This window comes from Colobus angolensis, unplaced genomic scaffold (assembly GCF_000951035.1).
Source record: "Colobus angolensis palliatus isolate OR3802 unplaced genomic scaffold, Cang.pa_1.0 Scaffold707, whole genome shotgun sequence".
In the NCBI taxonomy this organism is placed as follows: Eukaryota; Metazoa; Chordata; class Mammalia; order Primates; family Cercopithecidae; genus Colobus; species Colobus angolensis.
In genome coordinates this window covers 154,632-176,922 of record NW_012120788.1, presented here as the reverse complement: position 1 = coordinate 176,922, position 22,291 = coordinate 154,632, and the positions used below count along the sequence as shown (strand labels likewise).

The following is a 22,291-nucleotide window of genomic DNA, read 5'->3' as shown; positions in this document are numbered from 1 at the left end:
ATGTTTTCTAATTCTAATAACTATTAGAAGCTAAAAGTTCCCATACAATTTGAATTTTTGTGTTTGATTATCCTTTCCTTAAGAATATGTAAAGATCAGATCTCCTGTTTTAGGATCATGTAAAGACATAAGAAAACTGCAGCTTTGAAATTTATATGGGTCAGTAACCATGCACACAAAGAGAAAAAACTGAAGACCGTGCTCTTCAGTTTCAGTAACATATCTGCACCTATTTTCAAGATCAGATTAGCTTCTCAATAAAAGTAAGGAAAACGATGACTCATCGTCAGCCATGCATGCTATAAGGAGACAGCCTCTACTCTTCCATAGCTCAGTTTTTCCAAACTTACTGTTTTCCTGCACCCTGGCCACGAAGCCTGTGAGAGGTATCTGTGGAGTCAACTGAGGCATAGGGGGAGGGGGTGGAGCAATAGAAACTGGTAGCAACAACACAGTATGGGGGAAGTAAAACAGATAAAGGAAAGAAAAGGAAACAAACAAAAAGCAGAAGTCAGTTACAAGGACCACAAACATAAGTATGCAAAGAACAGTTTGCAAATGAAACAAAACAAAACAAAAAACAAAACAAAAACCTGCAGAACCTTCGAGTACATTTCCCACAAGCAAACCTAAAGGCCAAGTTATGCTTAGCCAATTAATTAATTTTATAAAAGAACAAATATACTTAATTTAATCCTAATGTTATATTGTTTGGGAAAGATTTAAATTTACCATCACATTCACTTTATTTAGTAAAATAAAATTTTCAAATTATAAGGAAAGACTTCTAAAATAGGTAACAATGAAACACCTACATAGGTTTCCAGAATATTGTGTCTTTGCCATAACTATAACAGGTTTGTCTAGCTTTAAGGTAATGTTGTAAATTGGGACCCAAATAAATAAAACAAATATATAATAGCTGTTTATTTCATATATCAATAAAACTATTAATCACAGGTTTCCTTTAAAGACAGTTCTTATTATATATCTAAATTCACACACAGCTCTCCAGGAAAAACTCTTGTTTGTAAAACAAGGTTGTGATTTTTTTAAGTTGGCAATTTTACTTTTAAAAATATCAGTCCTAAATTTACAAGGGAATATATCATGTTAATCATCCAGTTTCATGGGGTATCTCAAAAGTGACTTTTTTATCACTGTTCTGAAAAAGGAAACCTGATCTCCAATAAGTTAAAATATGTAATTCTTTGCATTAATTTTTAACAACTCATTGGATAGCTTGAAACACATTCACATGTATTTGTGGAGATGACATAATTGACAGGAAATACCAAATACTCATGTATTAAAAAGTATAACATACACTAGAAGTAAACATTCATATGCGTGTGACTTTGTCTCACTTTAACAAGTCAGTAATTGCCAAAGATTGCTTAGAAAAAGTCAGTAGGACTCGATAGCAAAATTTAGTCTGTTGGTAGTCACCAAGAAGTAACACTAAATTGATAGAGAGAAACAATTTATTGGTTACCAAGGATTAATCAAAAGGTTGTTTCAATTAATCTAACGTGCAAATTCTGTTGGTAAGCATAAAAATTTGAAAGAAGCTCAGTGTTCAAAGAAGTAACAAAGCAATTATGTGCATTAATATTCATTGTATAGCTAAAAATAACATTCAATTCACTATGAAACCAATCCTATTTCATTCTAATATGCTAGAGAAGGCTCTTAAATAAAAGGTTAGAGGTTTTGACTTAAAAACAGAAAACTCTCACAAAGCTAAAAAAGTGTTTAGAAACAACTCTTAGTAACTAGCCATGCTGGTTAGTATGTAATGAAAAAGAAAAGCTATGCTGTGAAGATACTAATCATTACTACATTTAGACAAAAGGGAAAATGTGCACATCAAAACACTAAAAACATTCACATACTACTACTAGTAGTACAACACCAACAGTAACTCAGATTGAAGGACAATTAATTTGACAAAACATAATCATTTATTTAAAATTTTAGGCCAAATTTGCTTTCCAATATTCAAAAGAACGTGGTCATTAATTAAAGTATCCTGTTTGAAAATAATCCATGCAAGCATTGCTAAAACAAAACTATAAAACTATGTATTATATAAAAGAGTCACCAAAAATCCTATTTGCAGAGTAAATTAAATGTCTAAAGTGGGGAAAAGGAAAATGATAAACAAAAAGATGGGATCTAAAAATTCAGAATATGAAAAAAATAAAGTTGACAAAACAAGTGAAGTGAATTATTAGATAATCTAGAATATTTAGACAGACACTGGCTACCTTTTGATAGCAAATCTTAGGTAAAATCCTATTTAGTGAAGTTTAACACTTCTCAGTAGCTTTAATATTTTAGTCTGGATAAAAGCTATATAAATTTTGGGATTACTCGTGAATTTTGATATTTCTGCTAAAGTGGTTTTCAATTCTTAGGAACTTTTGCTATAACGTAATTTATCTTTAAATTTTAAACAAAAAACTAATGAGAACTTTCGGCTGGGCACAGTGGCTCACGCCTGTAATCCCAGCGTTCTGGGAGGCTGAGGTGGGTGGATCACCTGAGGTCAGGAGCTCGAGACCAGCCTGTCCAACATGGTGAAATGCTGTCCCTACTAAAAATACAAAAATTAGCTAGGTATAGTGGCGGGCGCCTGTAATCCCAGCTACTCAGGTGGCTGAGGCAGGAGAATCGCTTGAACCTGGGAGGCGGAGGTTTCAGTGAGCTGAGATTGCATCACTGCACTCCAGCCTGGGTGACAACAGTGAAACCCTGTCTCAAAAAAACGCTTTCCCCTAGCTCTGCTTTAAGACACATATACAGGTCATTCATTATAAATACAAAGAGCTTAAAGCAACCTCCTATGTAAATATGGAGAATTCACTGAGTATTAAGTGTTGTTACATAAACTAAAATAACATGTAGCTCTAGAAAGAGCCACAAAAGCCATATAGGAAAGCTTGTCTCAGTCTATGCCCGGTAGGCACAACTGTAAGCTAAAAGCAGTGGACAACAGTTTCATTTCTGATTTTGTTTTCTTTTTTGCATTGAACATCTTAATATGGAAAGTGATATTAATGACTACCCTACACTATTCTAACTTCCTAACATTATATGCTAAAACTATTTTCTTCTCTTATCAGCTTTTAAACACTGATTGCAATTAGTGTTGAGATGTGCAATTTGAGGTAAACAGAAGGAAATCAGAAGAAATTCCCACCATTAGAATTATTCAAAGACAGAGTAATTAAGCAGGCATCACAGTTTTAAATAGTTTTGAACTCATTTCTGAATAGGTTAATGACCTTAAAAGTGATAGCCAGCAATTTCATTATATTAATTTAAAGGAAAACTTTGACAATGGTTGTGTCTTTAATTTTATCATTACTACGCTGTCTCGAACATGCCAATAAATTCAGTTTATTTCTGCAATGTTTTTGTTCTCTAGTTTTACTTATGTAATAAAATAGCATATTAAAGTTAAATTTTAGTATACTCAATATAGACATATCTTGATAAATTTAGTTAAATATACTTGATAAGTCTAAATTTTGGAAGAGAAAGTGGTAAGCGATTACTCTTAAAATGATATGATTCAAGGACAAAATCCTAAAACAAAAATAAACATGAAACAGCATGGTTTTCAATTGTTGTCTATCACTGGCAAGAATAACAGTTTCAAATAATTTCCTTCAAAAGGAGCTCCACTGTTGCTGTATGCCTGCAAAGCACAAGCTTACTTGAATTTTGAGAATAAAGTGGACCTCCATTAACATGAGGCTGAGCAGAAAATTGAGCAGTCACAGAGGGAGTTCGTCTGTATCCACCAGAAGATGTCGAAGAAGTAGTGGAGTTGTGTCGAGATATCTGCCTGGTCATTGTGCCATACTGGGAACCAGGAGCTGAGCCCGGGGCTGCTGAAAAGCATTAGTCAAAGGCAACCAACAAAGAGACTTGAGCATTGTAATCACCTTGGATGGCGGAACAAAGCAGGAGGGGCCTCAGTAAGAAATCTTTATTACTTTTTCAAGACCAAGGCACAAAATAAAGACAAAAGTAAAGATAAAAATCAAGTAACTATATCTCCAAAGTCAAAAACAGAGAGAAAAAAAACAGCTGCATGGAAAGCTGTAAAAGTAAATAAGTAATATTCCCAAGCTTTTAAAAAACATAATCCCAAATGATACTTTGCTAATATTATATATAATTTTTTTGTACATTTTCAAATATATAGCTTTTATATGTAAACTGTCTTTCCAATAAAATAAGTACCAAAAGACAGTGTGAGGTAGAAAGCATCAGTCTTTAGATGTAAGTAGATTCATGTTTGGTTTACAAACTTCTTCCTTTCCACTGACAAAACTTTCAGAATTTTGATTCACATTATAAGACTCTATCTGGCCAAATCCAAGTTAAACAATACATTCTTATTTACTAGTATTTTTGAGTTTTTATTGAATTAGCAGTTATTAGTATCAATACATATTAAGTAAAATCATTTTTTAAGAAAAGTACCATTTCTAGTTTCAAAGCACTTTCATGTAATGTCAGATTTGTTGTAGATCTCCAAATTTTTAAGATTAACATACATTTTCCCTATTACATTTTTATAACTGACAAAAGCAGAACATTTTTTGACTCTACAAAATAAGGCATTTTAAGGGAGTTTTGTTTAGAAAATCTATTCTCTTTCTCCATGCCTGGAGAGCTTCTTTTCCATAGTACATCCAAAGCATCTGCTTTTTAAAAAAAAAATTAGCATGCTCATATATATATTTTCATCAGTTAATATTGAAACTGATGAAAATATTAATACTTAACATTGTATTAAGTGTCATCTTTCCCAACATTTCAAAAGTTTCATATTTAAAACGTTAATAGAGTTCAAAGCCTCTAAAGTTAACTATACTTTCCAAGGTTAACGTCGGGATTATTATTCTTTTCCTTGCCCCATATAAACAACAAACAATGACAGAGTGAGTAAAAAGCCAGCGTCCTAGTTTATCTTCATTCAGTTATTTAATCATTCTTAGAGGTCACACAAGGTATTAGATAAAACCATACAGCAGAGGTTGTTCATTAAGACAACTGCTGATCTAACATTTTGGAACTCCCAAGTTATAGGCAGTCACTAATTATTTGAATCATCCACATGCTCATTTTCTAAATAGAAAACAGTTTAAAAATAATTGTCTATTCAAAAGCCTTAGTGAATAAGTAATTTTGGACAGCTAGGTTTTTCCAGAGAGCCAAGAAATAAGCATTTAAGGGCCAGGTGTGGTAGCTTATGCCTGTAATCCCAGCACTTTGGGAGGCCGAGGCAGGCGGATCACCTGAGGTTAGGAGTTTGAGATCAGCCTGGCCAACATGGCGAAACCCGTGTCTACTAAAAATACAATTAGCCAGGCATGGAGGCACACACCTGTAATCCCAGCTACTCAGGAGGCTGAGACAGGAGAATCACTTGAACCCGGGAGATGGAGGTTTCAGTGAGCCAAGATTGCACCACTGTACTCCAGCCTGAGTGACAGAGCAAGCCTCCGTCTCAAAAAAAAAAAAAAAAAGAAAACAAGAGTAAGTCTTTAACTGTTTTTGTTTTTAGTTTTTTATTTTGGGTAAAGAGTCTGACTCTGTCGCCCAGGCTGGAGTAGAGTGGTGGGATCACAGTTCACTGCAGCCTCAACCTCCTAGAGTCAAGCAATCCTCCTACCTCAGCCTCCTGAGTAGCTGGGGATACAGGAGAGCGCCACCAAACCCAGCTAATTTTTTATGTTTTGTAGAGACAGAGTCTCACTATGTTGCCCAGGGTGGTCTTGTCCTGGGCTCAAGCAATCCTCCCACCTTGGCCTCCCAAAATGCTGGATTACAGGTGTGAGCCACCACTCCCAGCCAACTATTTTTAATAGAAATCTCTGTAAAAGGATTTTACATTTCTCTGGCTTGTATAAAAAAGTGTATCGAATCCGAGTTATTTTTGTTGGTGATTCAAGAACAAAAGCCAATCATTTAGCAATTCTGAGCCTATTTTAGAATTTAACATTTTATCATAAAATAAATAATGCCAAACGGTGTGTGACTTATATGCATCATTATGTGTTATACATGTGAATTATACACATACATGTGTGTATAAAAAAATCTAAATAATATATACAGCTCAAGAAATCGAATATTAACAAGATCACTGAGGCTTCCTGTGTGCTCCTCTCCTGGATTCCGACCCCCACAAGGTGTATGTTAAACATTCTCTTTCTTTTGTAAATAGTTTTTACCATATATATATATATATATATATATACACACACATACACATATATAACCTTAAGCAATACACACAGTTTTTACAAATTTATAAACTTTTGTAATGGAATGAATCTATACATATTGTTGAACTGCTCTTTTTCTTGATAATATTTTCAAAAATTCATCCATGTGACTATGTATATCATTCATTTTTGCTATTTTATTTGTATGTAAATATATCATAATTTATTTATCCATTCTACCACTATTAGACATTTTGGTTTTATTGAGATTTGTGCTATCGATACTACCACTATAAACATTCCTAAATATAATTCCTGAATCTCTAGGACAGTGGTTCTCAAACTTCATCATTGATCAGTATTTCTTCTTAAGGCCTTGTGTTTTGTTTAAGATGGGGTCTCATTCTATCACCCAGGCTACAGCGCAGTGGCACAATCTCAGCTCTCTGCAACCTCCACCTTCCAGGCTCAAGCCATCCTCCCACCTCAGCCTACCGAGTAGCTGGGGCTACAGGCATGCACCACCATGCCCGGCTACATTTTTTGTATTTTTTGCAGAGATGAGGTCTTGCTATGTTGCCCAGGCTGGTCTCGAACTCCTGGATCAAGCAATCCGCCTGCCTCAGCCTCCCAAGGTGCTAGGATTACACGCGTGAGCCACTGTGCCCAGCCTGACAGCTTGTTATAATACAGACTGCTGGCCCCATCCTCAGTTTCCAGACTGAAGTAGGTCTAGAAGGGACCTGTGAATTTGTATTTCTAACTAGTTCTCAGATACTGATTGTCTGGGGATGACACTCTGAAAACCACTGCTCTAGGACAGCAGTTTTCACACTTTTTGGTCTTAGGGTCCACTCTTAGACAACCCCAAAAGCCTTCTGTTGACATGGGTTATAGCTGTAGATAATTACATTAGATACTAAAACTGATATATCTTTAAAACATATGAATACACAAGTACACATTTCATTAGGAGTCAAAGCAATGACTTTATCATACTTCACGCAGCTTCTAGAAAATTCCACCATATAGTTATAACAGAATGAGAATGAAAAGGACAAATAATGAATAGAGAGCTCTGACCTCAAAAACTCCATGAAAGGATCTTGGTAATCCTCAGGGGTCCCTTAACCATATTTTGAGAACTAGTATTCTAGGGTAAATACGTAGAAATGAAATTGATAAATCTAGGGTAGGTACATGTTCAACTTGACTAGGTAACAACAAATTACTTTCTGAAGTGAGTGTACACATTAATAAACTCCCACCAGCAATTTGCTTTCCTCACCAACACTGGGACCAGCAAACTTCTACCTTTTAACCTGTCTGCTGGATATAAAATAGTATTTCACTGTGGTTTTAATTTTAATTCTCCTGATTATTAATTGGGTTGAGGCCATTTTTTTCTCACAGATTTTCTACTAACAATTTCTATTCTTAGGGTCTTCATTTTATTACCTCCTTTCTCTCTTTTCCTTGGTATGTGCAAATGTTTTGAAAAGATATGCTGTTAGACAGCTTTATTTCACCTAACCTGAAACTCAGCTCTCATTATTTGAACACCTCATTATCCATTTCTACCCAGATTACTGCGATTGTGTATTTCTAGACTCAATGGTTTTTACAATGACATTTAAAATACATTTAAAATTCCTTATATGCTCAGTTCAGTCATCCCCAACTTGTGAACAATTTAAATGCATTTTATCGAGAAAACTATTTCATGGCATCCTGAGATGTCATAAAACCTGGGCCATATCAGAGTTTTTCAAACTATGATCCACAGGAAAGCCTCAGAGTACCCCATCCCACACGTATCATTTGCCTTTCAATTTTTCTCCTCCTGTCCCCACTTTCACCCTGATCCTTTGACTGTTGTATATACCAGAGAGTTCCAAATTAAGTTTCACTTGTGCTGGGCGGGGGGATTAGACTAGAAAAATCTAAACAAACAACAAATAAAAAACACATTAAGTTGGTTATAAACCAAGCATTTCATATTATAGAAAAAGTTGTTTTATATTTGTTTACTGTGTAAGTGCAGAAGCCTTTCACCAGAAGTTAGTGATATTAGATTTAATACTTTAATCTTTGTATTATCACCTGCAACCTAATAACTATAAATGCTAGCACTCTACTAGCACAGAGGAGTTTATTATGAATTATGTAAAGTGAGTTCAATGGCTGCAATGGCTATGCAATCTCACCTATCACAGTGCTCACTGGGAGAAGTGGTGCCAGAGGTGGTGCTGGTGGAGCTCCAGAAGGAGGAGGGACAGAAATGTTTTCTAATAAAATAGTTTATAATTCAGGTCAGAGTACAAGAAAAGAAAACTCAACATTTTGAAACAGCAAGGAAGTACAATATATCGGAAATGAAAAGAAAAAAGATACCCACATATAAAGCATGCTCAAATGAGTATGAATTTTGTAGGTAAAGAGGCTACCAAATTTATACCTGCCTTAACTATCAAATATGCCTATGTTTATAAGTGGCTTTTTCTCCTTTTTCAAAAATATGCTTGAAAAGCTAAGAATTTTTTTCTAACATTTTTCATTATCATATTTTAAAAATATACATTTTTAACAATATAAAAAGTCTCCATTTCATTTACTAAAAATCAAGAGGCTAATTTAATGCCCTCCAAGGATTTTTGAAATTTTCATACTTTCTGAAAGTAAAATAACTTTCCTATCTTAATCTTATTTTACATGTATTGCATTTTATTGAAATACATATTGAATATCACAGATAAATGTAGTAAAGTCACAAAATAAGCAAACACCAGAGCAGATACTGGCCTGCAAGGCAACATTAAAACTCCTAGAAACATAATTCACCTTTATAGACACTGATTCTCCAGCTGGAGTATCATAAAATACTGGTTTGCTCTTGAAATAATAAATGTCATTCTTGACTAGTATGCTAGGCAAATACAGTCAGCCCTCCATATCCATGGGTTCCTCATCCCTGGATTCAATCAATAATAGATCAAAAATATTTCGGGGAAAAAAGGGGATGGCTACATCTGTACTGAACATGTGTAGACTTATTTTTCTTGTCACTATTCCCTAAACAATACAGTATAACTATTTAAGTAACACTTATATTGTGTTAGGTATTATAAGTAATCTAGGGATGATTTAAACAATATGAGAGGATGTGTGTAGGTTATATGCAAATACTACACCAGTTTATAGAAAGGACTTGAGCATCCATGCATTTTGGTATCCGCAGGGGACCTTGGAACCAATCCCCTATGGACACTGAGGAATGAATGCATTTCTAAAGCAAAATGGCTAACAAAAAGTTGTTTAACAAAACTACTTAATATACAGTATATATAAGAAACAGCTGGCGAAATCCTATAGACTTTGTGAAAAACAATCTAAAAACATTGTTAAATTTGTTATCAGCCTTTAATCTAGCAACAATCACAAATTTAATTAATAATTTTACTCAATGTGACTAATTTATTTCAGCCTTCCACAATAAAGCTCATAAATATTATCCTGTATTAAACACAGATTAATAAATAACACACCTGGTCCAATAGTGGGTGGCGAAGGTGTAGGCACAGCAATGGGAATGCCAATACTACTGCTACCACTGTTTTCTCGACTTCCACTTCCTCCACTACTTCCACTGAAAAGAAAAAAAAATTGTGAAAAACCAATTCTAGAGACATATTAAAAAAAAACTGTAATCACCCAAGGCCACTGAATACTCCTTTTATGTCATAGAGTCATCCCTCAGTATCCTTGGAGGATTGGTTTCAAGAACCCCCTTGGATACCAAAACCCATGGATGTTCAAGTCCTGCAGTTGGCCCTACAGAACCAGCGGATATGAAAAGTCGGTCTTCCGTATCCACAGGTTCTGCATCCCATGAATACTGTATTTTCAACCTGAGACGGGCTGACTCTGGGAACGCAGAACCTGAGGAAGGAAGGGAGGGAGGGAGAGAGAAAGCGGGGAAGGGAAGGAGGGAGGGAGGAAAGGAAGGAGAGACGGAGGGAGAGAGGGGAGAGGGAGGGAGGAAGGGAATGGGAGGGGGTGTGTGTGTGTGTGTGTGTGTGTAACAAGAATTTTTTTTAACTATTCATCACAAACGTTAATCCTAATATTTCAAATGGTTTCCTCTACTTCTCAACCTATCTGGAACCAATACAATGATAACACAGTACTTAAAACCATCTCTGCTGAAATATTTATCACCAACAAAATCTTGCAGTACAATGAGTCAACAAGTATTTATTCAAAACCTGCTATGAAGAGCAGTGAGCAATGCAGTCATGAACCACACCGTCTGAAGCTCATAATGGGAAAACTGACATGAAAAGGTAATGTAACAGATACAACAAAAGAGAAAGTACAAATAATGTGGAAGTAAATTAAAAGGGTAATCCATCCTAGTCTAAAATTAATATGAAAACTTCCTCTCATCTCAAAGAAAGGTGATAACACAGACATTTTCTGGAAAATAAGCATAATGACAAAGAAAGATAACAGTGAAATTTCAGTGTGGTCATTCTAGAATAGTTGCTACTGATAAACTCTAACCAACTCCTCACTACTATTCTACTTCCTGTGGATGTACTGTCCTGTTAGCTCTAGGACGTGGCTCTCTCTAGTTGTTTCTAGTAAGGTATGGCACAAGCCTTACTTCTTGTAAGGTATGGCACAAACAACTAGATCTTGTGCCATCTAGTTGTTTATAGTAATGTGTGTACATGTGTAAAAACATATATTTGTGCACACGTATCCTTACGCTCCCTATTATGTTTTAAAATCTACATGATTTCCTCAATGAGCCCAGAAATTTAAAGGGCAAAGATTTGCAATGCCTGGATAAGATTTTTATTTTCTTCTGCAATATGATCATTCTATAATTAGATTATCAGATGCTAATGGAAGAAAAAGAAAAAAGCCATTTATATAACAGACACAGCTTAGATGTGAAGACCTCCCTAACTCCCTCAAGCCAGGTGATCAATACTTAGCTTTGTGCCATCACTGCATCACAGACATGAGTATTTATCCTCTTATTATGCTCCTCTTCAATTACTGTCTTTTTTCCAACAAGGGGTTGGCAAATTACAGCCTGTGGGCTAAAACTGGTCCATTGCCCAGTTTTTACTACCTGTGAGTTAAGAATGTTTTTTACATTTTTTAATAGTTAAAAAAATCAAAAGAGGAATAATATTTTGTAACACATTAAAATTATATGAAATTAGAATGTCAGTGCTATAAATAAAGTTTTACTGGAATATCGCCACATTCATTTACGTATTGTCAATGGCTGCTTTTGTGCTATAATGACAGATCTGAGTAATTGCAACAGAAACCATATGGCCCACAAATCCTAAAATATTGACAATCTGGCCCTTTATAGAAAAAGTGTGCTGATTCCTGTTCTAATAGAATGAGCTCTTGAAAAAAGAACTATGCCTTATTGGCAAATGCCTAATATCTAATGAAACAACACTTAATAACTGTTTGTTGAATATGATTAAACTATGCTTCCACTATAGAGAAAACCTATACTTTGATCCAATAGTTCAATAACAACAAAGAGAACAATTTTGTTCCTCAAAGAACTTGACTTGATACAGTATCTGCAGATATCAACTTAACAATTTGTTTATTAACAGTGGCAAGAGTAATAAATACCACTTACCTAGCATCTCACATCTTGATATACCCTATTTAGTGGAATTCCCATAAACCATTTTGATAAGTTCTCTCTCATTTACCAACCTAAGAGTGAAGGCAAAAGAGAGGCTCCCTGCCCACATTATTAAGTGAGAGAGAAAACTAAAGAATAAAACAAATTTGGTTATAAAATAAATTTATCTGGTTTTATAAAGCACTCAAAAATTGAAGTGGCTACATTTTGGAGGAAGAAGGTCGAGGCAATAACTGGGAAGGAGCTTGAGAGGCTTCTGGGTTGCTGATAATGTTCCATTTTCTGATCTGGGTGATGGTTATATGAGTGTGTGTGTCCATACTTAATAAAGTGGATACTTTTCTGAATGTTTGTTATACTCTGTAACTAAATTTTTAAAAATCCACCAGGTAATTGATTTTTAGGACATTCAAAAATAATAAATACAAGGCCGGGAGCGGTGGCTCATGCCTGTAATCCCAACACTTTGGGAGGCCGAGGTGGGCAGATCACCTGAGGTCAGGAGTTAAGAGACCAGCCTGGGCAACCTGGTGAAACCTCATCTCTACTAAAATATAAAAATTAGCCGGGCATGGTAGCGTGCCCTGTAATCCCAACTTCTCTGGAGGCTGAGGCAGGAGCACTGCTTGAGCCTGGATGGCAGAAGTTGCAGTGAGCCGAGATCGCGTCACTGCACTCCAGCCTGGGTGACAGAGCTAGACTCCATCTCCAAAAAGATAATAATAATAATAATAATATAACATATTCTAGTATACTGATTCTCTTGAAAGTCTCCCTCAGATTTAACTTCAATCTTCTTTCCTTCAATCTCTGAAAGTTTAAATCACGTTGTATAATTCCTAGGATATTTAATCTTTTCTCCAAAAGTATTTGAGTGGTTTGCCTTAAATTTTTTTAAAAGAGCATTTTAAAACATTCTTAGGGCCAGGCACGGTGGCTCACACCTGTAATCCTAGCACTCTGAAAGGCCAAAGTGGGTGGATCACCTGAGGTCGGGAGTTCGAAACCAGCCTGACCAACATGCAGAAACCCTGACTCAACTCAAAATTAGCTGGGTGTGGTGGCACAGGCCTGTAATCCCAGCTACTTGGGAGGCTAAGACAGGAGAATCGCTTGAACCTAGGAGGCAGAGGTTGCAGTGAGCCGAGATTGCACCACTGCACTCCAGCCTGGGCAACAAGAGCAAAACTCCGTCACAAAAAAAAAAAAAAAAATTCTTTAGTCTTAACCCAAAGAGTCTGATAGAGTCTGTACCTCTATCAAAAGGAGGAAACACAAACAACCCATTAATAGTACAAACAGGTGTTTTAAAATCTTAAAAAAAAAAAACAGAAGTTATAACACAAATTTACAGGAACATATATAATATTATTCCCCCAACTTTCACATTTGATATTAGCATTAGAGTGGCACTTCACCTTTACTCAGCACCTCCATAGGAGTTTGTCACCAGTCAGTTACACCCACTTTAGAGATGTTCAAATACTCAACCTAAAGGCTTACCTGTGTGTCCTTGGTCTCTGATTTAAAGATGCTGTCCTGCCTGGACTATGCTGACTTCCAAGCCTAGCAGGACTCGTCATATAGTCATTAGGAACTGTTGGGGGTTTAACAGGTTCCAGGGTTTTGTAAGGAGTATTCCGTCTAAAGAAACATAGTGGAAAAAGGAATAATGAATAAAAAATATAAAATTGTATTTTTCCCAAAAATATGTGAGTCTCCCTTTGTGACCATGTATACCAGGATTTAAAAATATACATAACAAAGTTTGTAATTTTAAAAAATATTCTTCACTGGGATATACGAATTTTGTTATTTTAACATGAAAACTAAAATTTGTTTCCTTTTCCTAAGAAAAACATAGGAAAGAGTAATTTAGGCCGGGCGCGGTGGCTCAAGCCTGTAATCCCAGCACTTTGGGAGGCCGAGACGGGCGGATCACGAGGTCAGGAGATCGAGACCATCCTGGCTAACACGGTGAAACCCCGTCTCTACTAAAAATACAAAAACTAGCCGGGCGAGGTGGCGGGCGCCTGTAGTCCCAGCTACTCGGGAGGCTGAGCCAGGAGAATGGCGTAAACCCGGGAGGCGGAGCTTGCAGTGAGCTGAGATCCGGCCACTGCACTCCAGTCCGGGCGACAGAGCGAGACTCCGCCTCAAAAAAAAAAAGAAAAAGAAAAAGAAAAACATAGGAAAGAGTAATTTAAAGTCCTAACCTTATTTCTAAAAATTATGGTTATAATTTTTTAAATGCTCAGTAATATTTTAAATGTACATCATTTAAATGTACTTTAAAATGTACATCATTCTCAGTCCAGTCACTCATAAGCCACTGTTCTCTAAACAGGAAGCTAAATTTCTTTACATAGGAAGCTGCAACTTATTCCTACCTCAGTATGGCAATAGAGACATACATTCTAATCATTAATTTCTCAATAAATGATTTTGACTTTTCTGTTTAATAACTTCATTTTTTTTTTCAGGGGCAGAAGGTTTAATTGATAAAAATGAAAACTAAGACCTTCTTAAAAGAAGACTGATTGTTGAACAACCCCTCCACCAAAAAATAAGAAATCCAATATAATATTCCCAGTGTTAAGAAAAGCAACCTTAAAGAAATGTAATGCCCTGGCAGGTATTTGCTATATTTAGTACACTGAGAATTAAGAAGGAAGAAGCCACTGTTATCTTTTCTACTTGTCCAAATGGCCTTCCCATGGAGCTACTCTAGTATAAAGAGGACTAAGAACACCAGCAGAAGCATAGTTACAAATAAAGTGCATAGTTTCCTAAAGTAAAGAGTCCCTAAGTCTCAGACACCAACAGGGGAAACAGAAGAGCTGTGGACTAAGCCACACTACACAAAAGTAGACCACTGGTCAAAGTTCTATAATATAGATACTGTAAACACATGCAAAGGCATCATTTGGAATACTCTAATCATTCCATTTAAAACAAGTCAGATTTATATTTTTTAAAAATTAGATGACAAGGCCGGGCGCGGTGGCTCAAGCCTGTAATCCCAGCACTTTGGGAGGCCGAGGCGGGTGGATCACGAGGTCAGGAGATCGAGACCATCCTGGCTAACACGGTGACACCATCTCTACTAAAAAAACACAAAAAACTAGCCGGGCGAGGTGGCGGCATCTGTAGTCCCAGCTACTCGGGAGGCTGAGGCAGGAGAATGGCGTGAACCCGGGAGGTGGAGCTTGCAGTGAGCTGAGATCCGGCCACTGCACTCCAGCCTGGGCGACAGAGCGAGACTCCGTCTCACCAAAAAAAAAAAAAAAAAAAAAAAATTAGATGACAAAAAAATAAACAATGCCATTTATACATATATAAAAACTTTCCTGGTACAGATTTTAGAGAGTATTATAAAGCCAGCAAATTCATTTGGGATTCTGTTCAGAAAAATAGGAATTAAAATAAATTTGTAAAAGGTAGTGTCACATAGAGAAGGTAGTGTGGCATGGATCTCATACACTTACTTAAGTCACAGAAACATCTTTTCCTTTAGCATATGAATTCTTTCGTAAAATGCAGTTGAATTCTTACCCCAGTGTTCCCCGGCCTGACATGGGAGGACTTGGCGGTTTCTGAGTAGGAGGATTTGTTCTCGACAGTGTGCCAGTTCTTGCAGGCTGGTTATTTCCGTGCTAAAATGTAGAAAGAAATGCTTTTATTTTTATATCAAATTGTTCTCTTTGTGTTTTAACACCATGTATTATTTTTTTTTAATATCAGAATGTGAATTAAGGATTCCCAGACAGTTTGAATAAAGACTTTGGTACTACAGTTTAAAAAGTCAAGGAACCACTTGCACTTGGTTTTCCTATTATTTTATGCCATTCATATCACATTGTAGCAAAATACATGTGAGATGACTGGATTGTTTATCTTCTTTTATTGTTAAACATGTTCACTGAGATCAGACTTATCTGCATTCAAACACTGGGTTTCCTACAACTTTTTGAAATATGTACATGAACATAAACTATAGATCTTGTCAATTTGCTCAAATACCCATCTGAAAAATCATCTTCATCCTAACAATTCAGTAACAAAGTCACATATGATGTCTGGGAAACCTCCTAATTGTAAGTCAATGAAAGCAAGGCAACTACCGAAAAATGAGCAAAGCAATAAATGTTAGCAAAATTAATGTTCCTATATAAACGTAGATGTCAATATATCTTTGATATATTAACACAGCCAAGCTAAATGTTGCTTATTTGAACTGAATTTGAGTATATTTAATCTACATAAATCCTACAGGGAAAAGCAGACAGACATAAGAAGAGTTTTCAAATTTTAGTGACTCTGCAGCCTCTATCAATACAGAGGAAATACTGTGGATCAAATGATAAGTAATGGCTCTTACCTTGGCTTTTAGCCACTTTACGTTGGCAAAAAAAGAGGGGGAAAAAGTAGACATTAATGCTAGGTAAGTTATATCTGATAGGACAGGTTTACATTTACAGTTATTCAATTCATATTAACAAGCTTTTTTCCAGCCATGTTTCAAATACTTTGTAAAGAAAAAGATATCCGTAAGTACTGGGGAAATACTTATGTGTTTCACATATTTTTCAAAAGAATTATACTCATAAGGAAACCACCACTTAATTATTCCAATCTCATGCAGGCTCAATGATTTTTTAAGTCAGTATTTTATCCTATGGAGCTAATCCAACCGAATCACAGATGATTTTAAAAATATGTTCATTTAAATACAAACACCACAACACATTAGATGTGAAGCTATTTAAACATATTGGTGCATAACACCTAACACTTTACTGGATAATGAATGTCCAAGTATGAGTATTCATTACTTCAATGGTAGTATAGTTTAAAAAGTGATAAATTGCAAATGTTAAAATTCAAAACCACACACTGCTTTCAAAAATGAAAAAAGGACCTAGTATCTCGAAGCTTAAAAAAACTCATCATGCACAGTGATAACTTAGCCAGATTCTAACAAAGAAATAAACAAACAGGGTCTGGAAAACTCTCTCATTCCTAGCTTCTGAACCCCAATCTTGAGCTGGTCAACACTAATAGGAAGTTCTAAGTACCTTTAGTACTAAGTTTTCATTTGAGCCAGTTAAGTCAAAATTCAAAGTTGAAGAAAAGTTGTTTTGATCCCAAAGACTCCTTTATTAAAGCTGACTAGCCTACACAACATGAAACAATGTGTGGAGTCCTAAAGCATCACTACTTGTACAATGCCACTAAAAAATACATATCTTCCGGTTTTAGAGTCTAATTTTTTATAGATTTGGGGGCTTCAAGTTTTTTTTAATAACATCTGACATTCTCAACAAGTAACTACCATTTTTCAGGTGGCCACAAGGCAATATCAAAGGAAAACATCCAAAGGAGAGATGTGGTATCTCTTGGATACATTCTCATTTATAGAAACTGTGCCAGAAATATGGTACACTTCAATGTTTGTTTAAAATGATATTGCTTACTTCTATCTGGAAATAACATCTGGCACCCTACCAACCATGACATTTCACACCTAAAGAATAAAATTTGAGTAACATTATTAGAATCCTTGAAGATAAAATATACTAATGAATACTTCAGCATCTGTATTATGATATATAATATACTTACATACCAATGTATATCTTATAATGTATATACATAATACACTAAATACTATCCTAAAATAACTAAGAAAATATTCTAAATATATCCACGTATCTCCCTTCATTTGTCATTTCAAGTGGATAAGAAACAAAAAAAAGCATTCAAGTATAAGTTGGTCCCAAATGGAAAGAATAAAAGAATTAGACTGGGGATGAAAATTCTACTTGAACTCTGTGCTACTATGCAACGGTGTAAGCTTTAACCTCTTATGAAGTTCAGCCTCTATTAAGTGTTATTATATATGCAGATGTGTCAATGTTGGGGAGTGTTAGTAGGAAATAACCTCTGTATCTTACATCTCAAAATACTAATATTTTTGTCAGAAATCTATAAAATTTTTCCATTTAAATATCCTCAAAACATATCCAAAATGAAACCGTTTTTTATTTCCTTAAGATCTCATTTCAGGCTAGGCACGGTGGCTCCTGCCTACAACTCCCGGCACTTTGGGAGGCCAAAGCAGGTGGACTGCTTGAGCCCAGGAGTTTGAGACCAGCCTGGGCAACACGGAGAAATCCCTTCTCTTGAAAAAATAAAAATAAAAAATTAGCCAGGCACAGTGGCGCATACCCGTAGTCCCAGCTACTTGGATGGCTGAGGAGGGAGGATCACTTGAGCCCAGAAGGTTGTGAGCTGTGCTTGAGCTACTGCACTTCAGTGAGACCCTGTCTCTTTTTTTTTTTTTTTGAGACGGAGTCTCGCTCTATCGCCCGGGCTGGAGTGCAGTGGCCGGATCTCAGCTCACTGCAAGCTCCGCCTCCCGGGTTTACGCCATTCTCCTGCCTCAGCCTCCCAAGTAGCTGGGACTACAGGCGCCCGCCACCTCGCCCGGCTAGTTTTTTGTATTTTTTAGTAGAGACGGAGTTTCACCGTGTTAGCCAGGATGGTCTCGATCTTCCGACCTCGTGATCCACCCGTCTCGGCCTCCCAAAGTGCTGGGATTACAGGCTTGAGCCACCGCGCCCAGCCGACCCTGTCTCTTTTTTAAAAAGATCTCACTTTGTTTCCTTAACATTTACCTTTATGGATGAGTAATTTCACCAATTGCCTGGAATCTGTTTGAAATTCCCTTTGATTCCTCCCTATCTTCTAAGTACATCATAGTTTTGTATGTCATAGGCACTAAATGTCTAATGTTAATTCTTTTTTTTTTTTTTTTTGAGACAGAATCTGGCTGTTCCAGGATGGAGTTCAGTGGCGCCATCTTGGCTCACTGCAACCTCCGCCTCCCAGGTTCAAGCGATTCTCATGCCTCAACCTCCCAAGTAGCTGGGATTACAAGTGTGTGCCACTACACTTGGCTAAATTTTGTATTTTTAGGAGACAGGTTGCCACGTTGGCCAGGCTGGTCTGGAACTCCTGGCCTCAAGTGATCCTCCCTCCTGAGCCTCCCGAAGTGCCAAGATTACAGGCATGAGCCACTGTGCCCAGCCAAGGCCAATTCTTTCTTTGAAATGATTCTTAACTCACTCCTCTGCTTTATAAATTTAAAAAAAAAATCATTCCTATGTAAATATTATAAAGCTTTAGTTTCTACACTGTTTAAAAAAATTAATCAGAAAGCCATTAAGCTGAGACAGCTCCCGCATTCTGGGTTCCTACTTAGGCAAACCAAAACACAACTGAGAGTAACTTAATCAGAAACCTCCAACTAACCTCTAACTAGGAACTTTAGTAATCAGAAACCACAATTAACTTCTAACCAATCAAATATTTTGCTTGTCTTGCTTCTTTGAACTTCCCCCTGCTTCATGTCTCTGTGGTCTGAAGCTGCCCGATTCATGAATCACTGTAAACTCAAACTCCAAAAAAAGTAACGTACCTAAGTTTATCTTTGAAAACCAATAAAAAAATCTAACAACTCCTAGATCACATAATCTTTTGAAGCTTAAAAACAAGCACACAAGCACACACTAATCCAGTCATCCCTTGGTATCAAGAAGGCTTGGTTCCAGGACCCCCATGAATACCAAAATCCAAGGATGCTCAAATCCGTCATATAAACGGGTGTAGTATTTGCATATAACTAACACTACCCTTCAATATACTTTACATCATCTCTAAATTACTTATAATACCTAATACAAGGTAAATGCTATGTAAATAGTAATTATGTTTATTTGTATTATTTTTTATTCTTGTATTGTCCTTGTATTTTTTACTCTTTTTCTTTCTGGAATTCTTTTTATCCAAAGTTGGCTGAATCCACAGATAGAAACCTAGAGATACAAAGGGCCAACTACATGTGAAAAGTCCTTTGTAAATTATGATCCAGGCTGTTAATTATTATTAGTGTTCATCAAAATAAATGTAAATTTCTTTGCTAAGTATTCAAGCCTTCCCTATTCTAGCTTCCTCTCAAACCTTGTGCTCACTTACAAAGATCATCTTCTTTTCATTCTCCTTCATGAATATGTTCTGGTAGTTTCTCTATGCTGGGATTCTCTTATACATATCTTATTATTATTCCCAAAAATCAAACCAGATTTACTTTGGGATATTTTGCATATTTTTAAATTCCTATTAAACTAACGTACCATTTATTTCACAGCATAAAATGCATTAACACAGTAAATACTATTTAAATAAAATCCAGGTATATTTAAATACAAATACCAAAACACTAAAATTTATATCACAAAATAAGAAAATGCAATGGAATATTAATCTTGGAGTATGGCAATCGTAAGCATAAAGCCTAGTAGCTATAAGAAAAATATTAATATATTTAGATACAATTTTTAAAATTCTGTATGTATATTTTTTAAATACCAAAAAACATCAAAGTCAAAAGCCAAACAGCAATATGAGTAAATAGTTGCCAATATATGAGTGGCTACTAACTCTTCAAACAGAAAAAAAAGGACTCTGACAAGTCAGTAAGAAAAAAAACTTCTAAACAGAAAAGTGGGCAAAAGATACAAAAATAATTTGAAAGCTGTAAGCAATGTCTCACTATCCTCAAAACACTAATTTTAAAATAAACTTAAACTTTTCCTTCTAATCATTTTGGCCTGGCAAATGTTCATTAACTACTACCAAAATTTCTACCTTCACACATCTCTACAACGCTCTGGAAATATTTAAGCCAACAATGATCCTTTAGAGAGAACACAAAACTAAGAAAACAAAGCAGCATTAAGACTACTCGGGAGAAGCAATTGTGTGTACGTGTGTATTTTTCAGTCACAGAAACAAACTATAGACAAATATGCCAAATAATCAGCTTCTAAAATATATTCTTCTTACAGACCATGCACCTTCATCCCTCGCCAAAAACATATTTTAAAATAGCCTGCATAACAATGTGAATGTACTTAATGTCACAGAACTATACACCTAAAAAGAGTTAAATGGTCATTTTATGTTATGTATATCTTACTGCAATAAAAAAATCTAAAAACAAAAACAAAGCCCCCCACCCTTGTGTCTAATGTATCCATATTATGGCTAGAAAGCAGATTTCCAAAATTCACAGTCCTATACTTTCAGCATATATTATGCTGTTTATATCTCCCACTTACACATATACGATGAAATAGTTAAATTTTCTCATCCAAAACTTCCTTGTAAAATTTGGATTCATTTTATACTCAGCTAAGTGCTATGTCTTGAACTGTTAAATACAACTACTAGTTGAGGGATAAGGTAACAGAAGATATTCACTACTATAATGACAGAAAAAAATTTTTAATGAATGTGTACTGCTTTGGTAGGAATAATCAAGGTGAGGCAAAATGGGGAGAAGTGGGTGTGAGTGTGAGTGTGTGTGCGTGCATGTGTGCACGTATACAGGTATATATGTATACATACATGCATGCACGAACATATTGTTTTTCTTTAAATCTCAAGGTGGGTAGTAACACAACAGACATTTTCCCCAGATTCTCAAAGCTCCAACCCCAGAGATCAGTCTAGTTTAAAGCACCTTGAATTAAAACTGAATTTCAGTTCTTATACAAGCCTAGCCACATCTCTGAATAAAAATACAAGAAATAAACAAGCAGTCTCCTCTGCATTTGCAATGTGTTCCAATTTTATATAAATTTACAGACATAAAAAGTGAAGAGGAGATTCCAATACTCTCAGAGAGGAATAGAATAAAGGTCAATGCTTTCAGCTATACTCCTCTCTCAACCAGGAACCCCAAAAAATCCAGAATGTAACAGATCTAGCAACAGCACCAGTCAGATCAATCAGCTAGGACAAGCTTCAAGATTCTAGCTGACTCCTTAACCACTTAAAAAAATTCTGAAGACCAGAATCCAAATCAAACAGTCCTCTTAGAAAGGAACTACCAAATTTCAAAGGAATAGTTTATCCTGAGCAGAGACAGTGAAAGAATTTAGGTCATTCCAAATGCTTGCAAAATGACCCATAAATACCAAAAAGCTGACACACTACAGGTATCCTTCAAGATCAGCTAATTTTCCATGCTTAGAAATGAACACAGGCAACATATCATCTCTCTCCTGAAAATCTGTGGGTTTTTTTTTTTTGCGGGGAGAAGGGTGGGGGGTTAAGACAAAATTACATACAATTTTCATTTTTTAATAAGTTGCTGGCATTACATACACACACAGGTATACAAATATATATACATATTTAGAAATGAAACGATAAAAGTATTTATAAATTATTTTCTAAAGTAATTTTGAAAAGCATGTAGATTTTTATTTTTAAATATTCA

General features: G+C 35.7%; 1 protein-coding gene across 13 annotated transcripts in view; it reads right to left on the bottom strand.

The window, feature by feature from the left end:
- Positions 1-22,291, bottom strand: part of ABI1 (abl-interactor 1) — a 116,558-nt gene that overhangs the window by 8,597 nt on the left and 85,670 nt on the right. For 2 of the 13 annotated variants that reach the window (XM_011927289.1, XM_011927290.1), the window contains 3 exons: positions 15,496-15,596; positions 13,444-13,584; positions 9,797-9,897 (listed from right to left, as the gene is read on the bottom strand). In XM_011927289.1, the coding sequence (XP_011782679.1) occupies positions 9,797-9,897; positions 13,444-13,584; positions 15,496-15,596 (343 nt within the window). Of the gene's footprint in view, positions 1-350; positions 438-3,725; positions 3,903-8,458; positions 8,540-9,796; positions 9,898-13,443; positions 13,585-15,495; positions 15,597-16,321; positions 16,337-22,291 lie in introns of all 13 variants that reach the window. The other 11 variants (XM_011927277.1, XM_011927278.1, XM_011927279.1 and 8 more) reach the window with 11 other exon arrangements.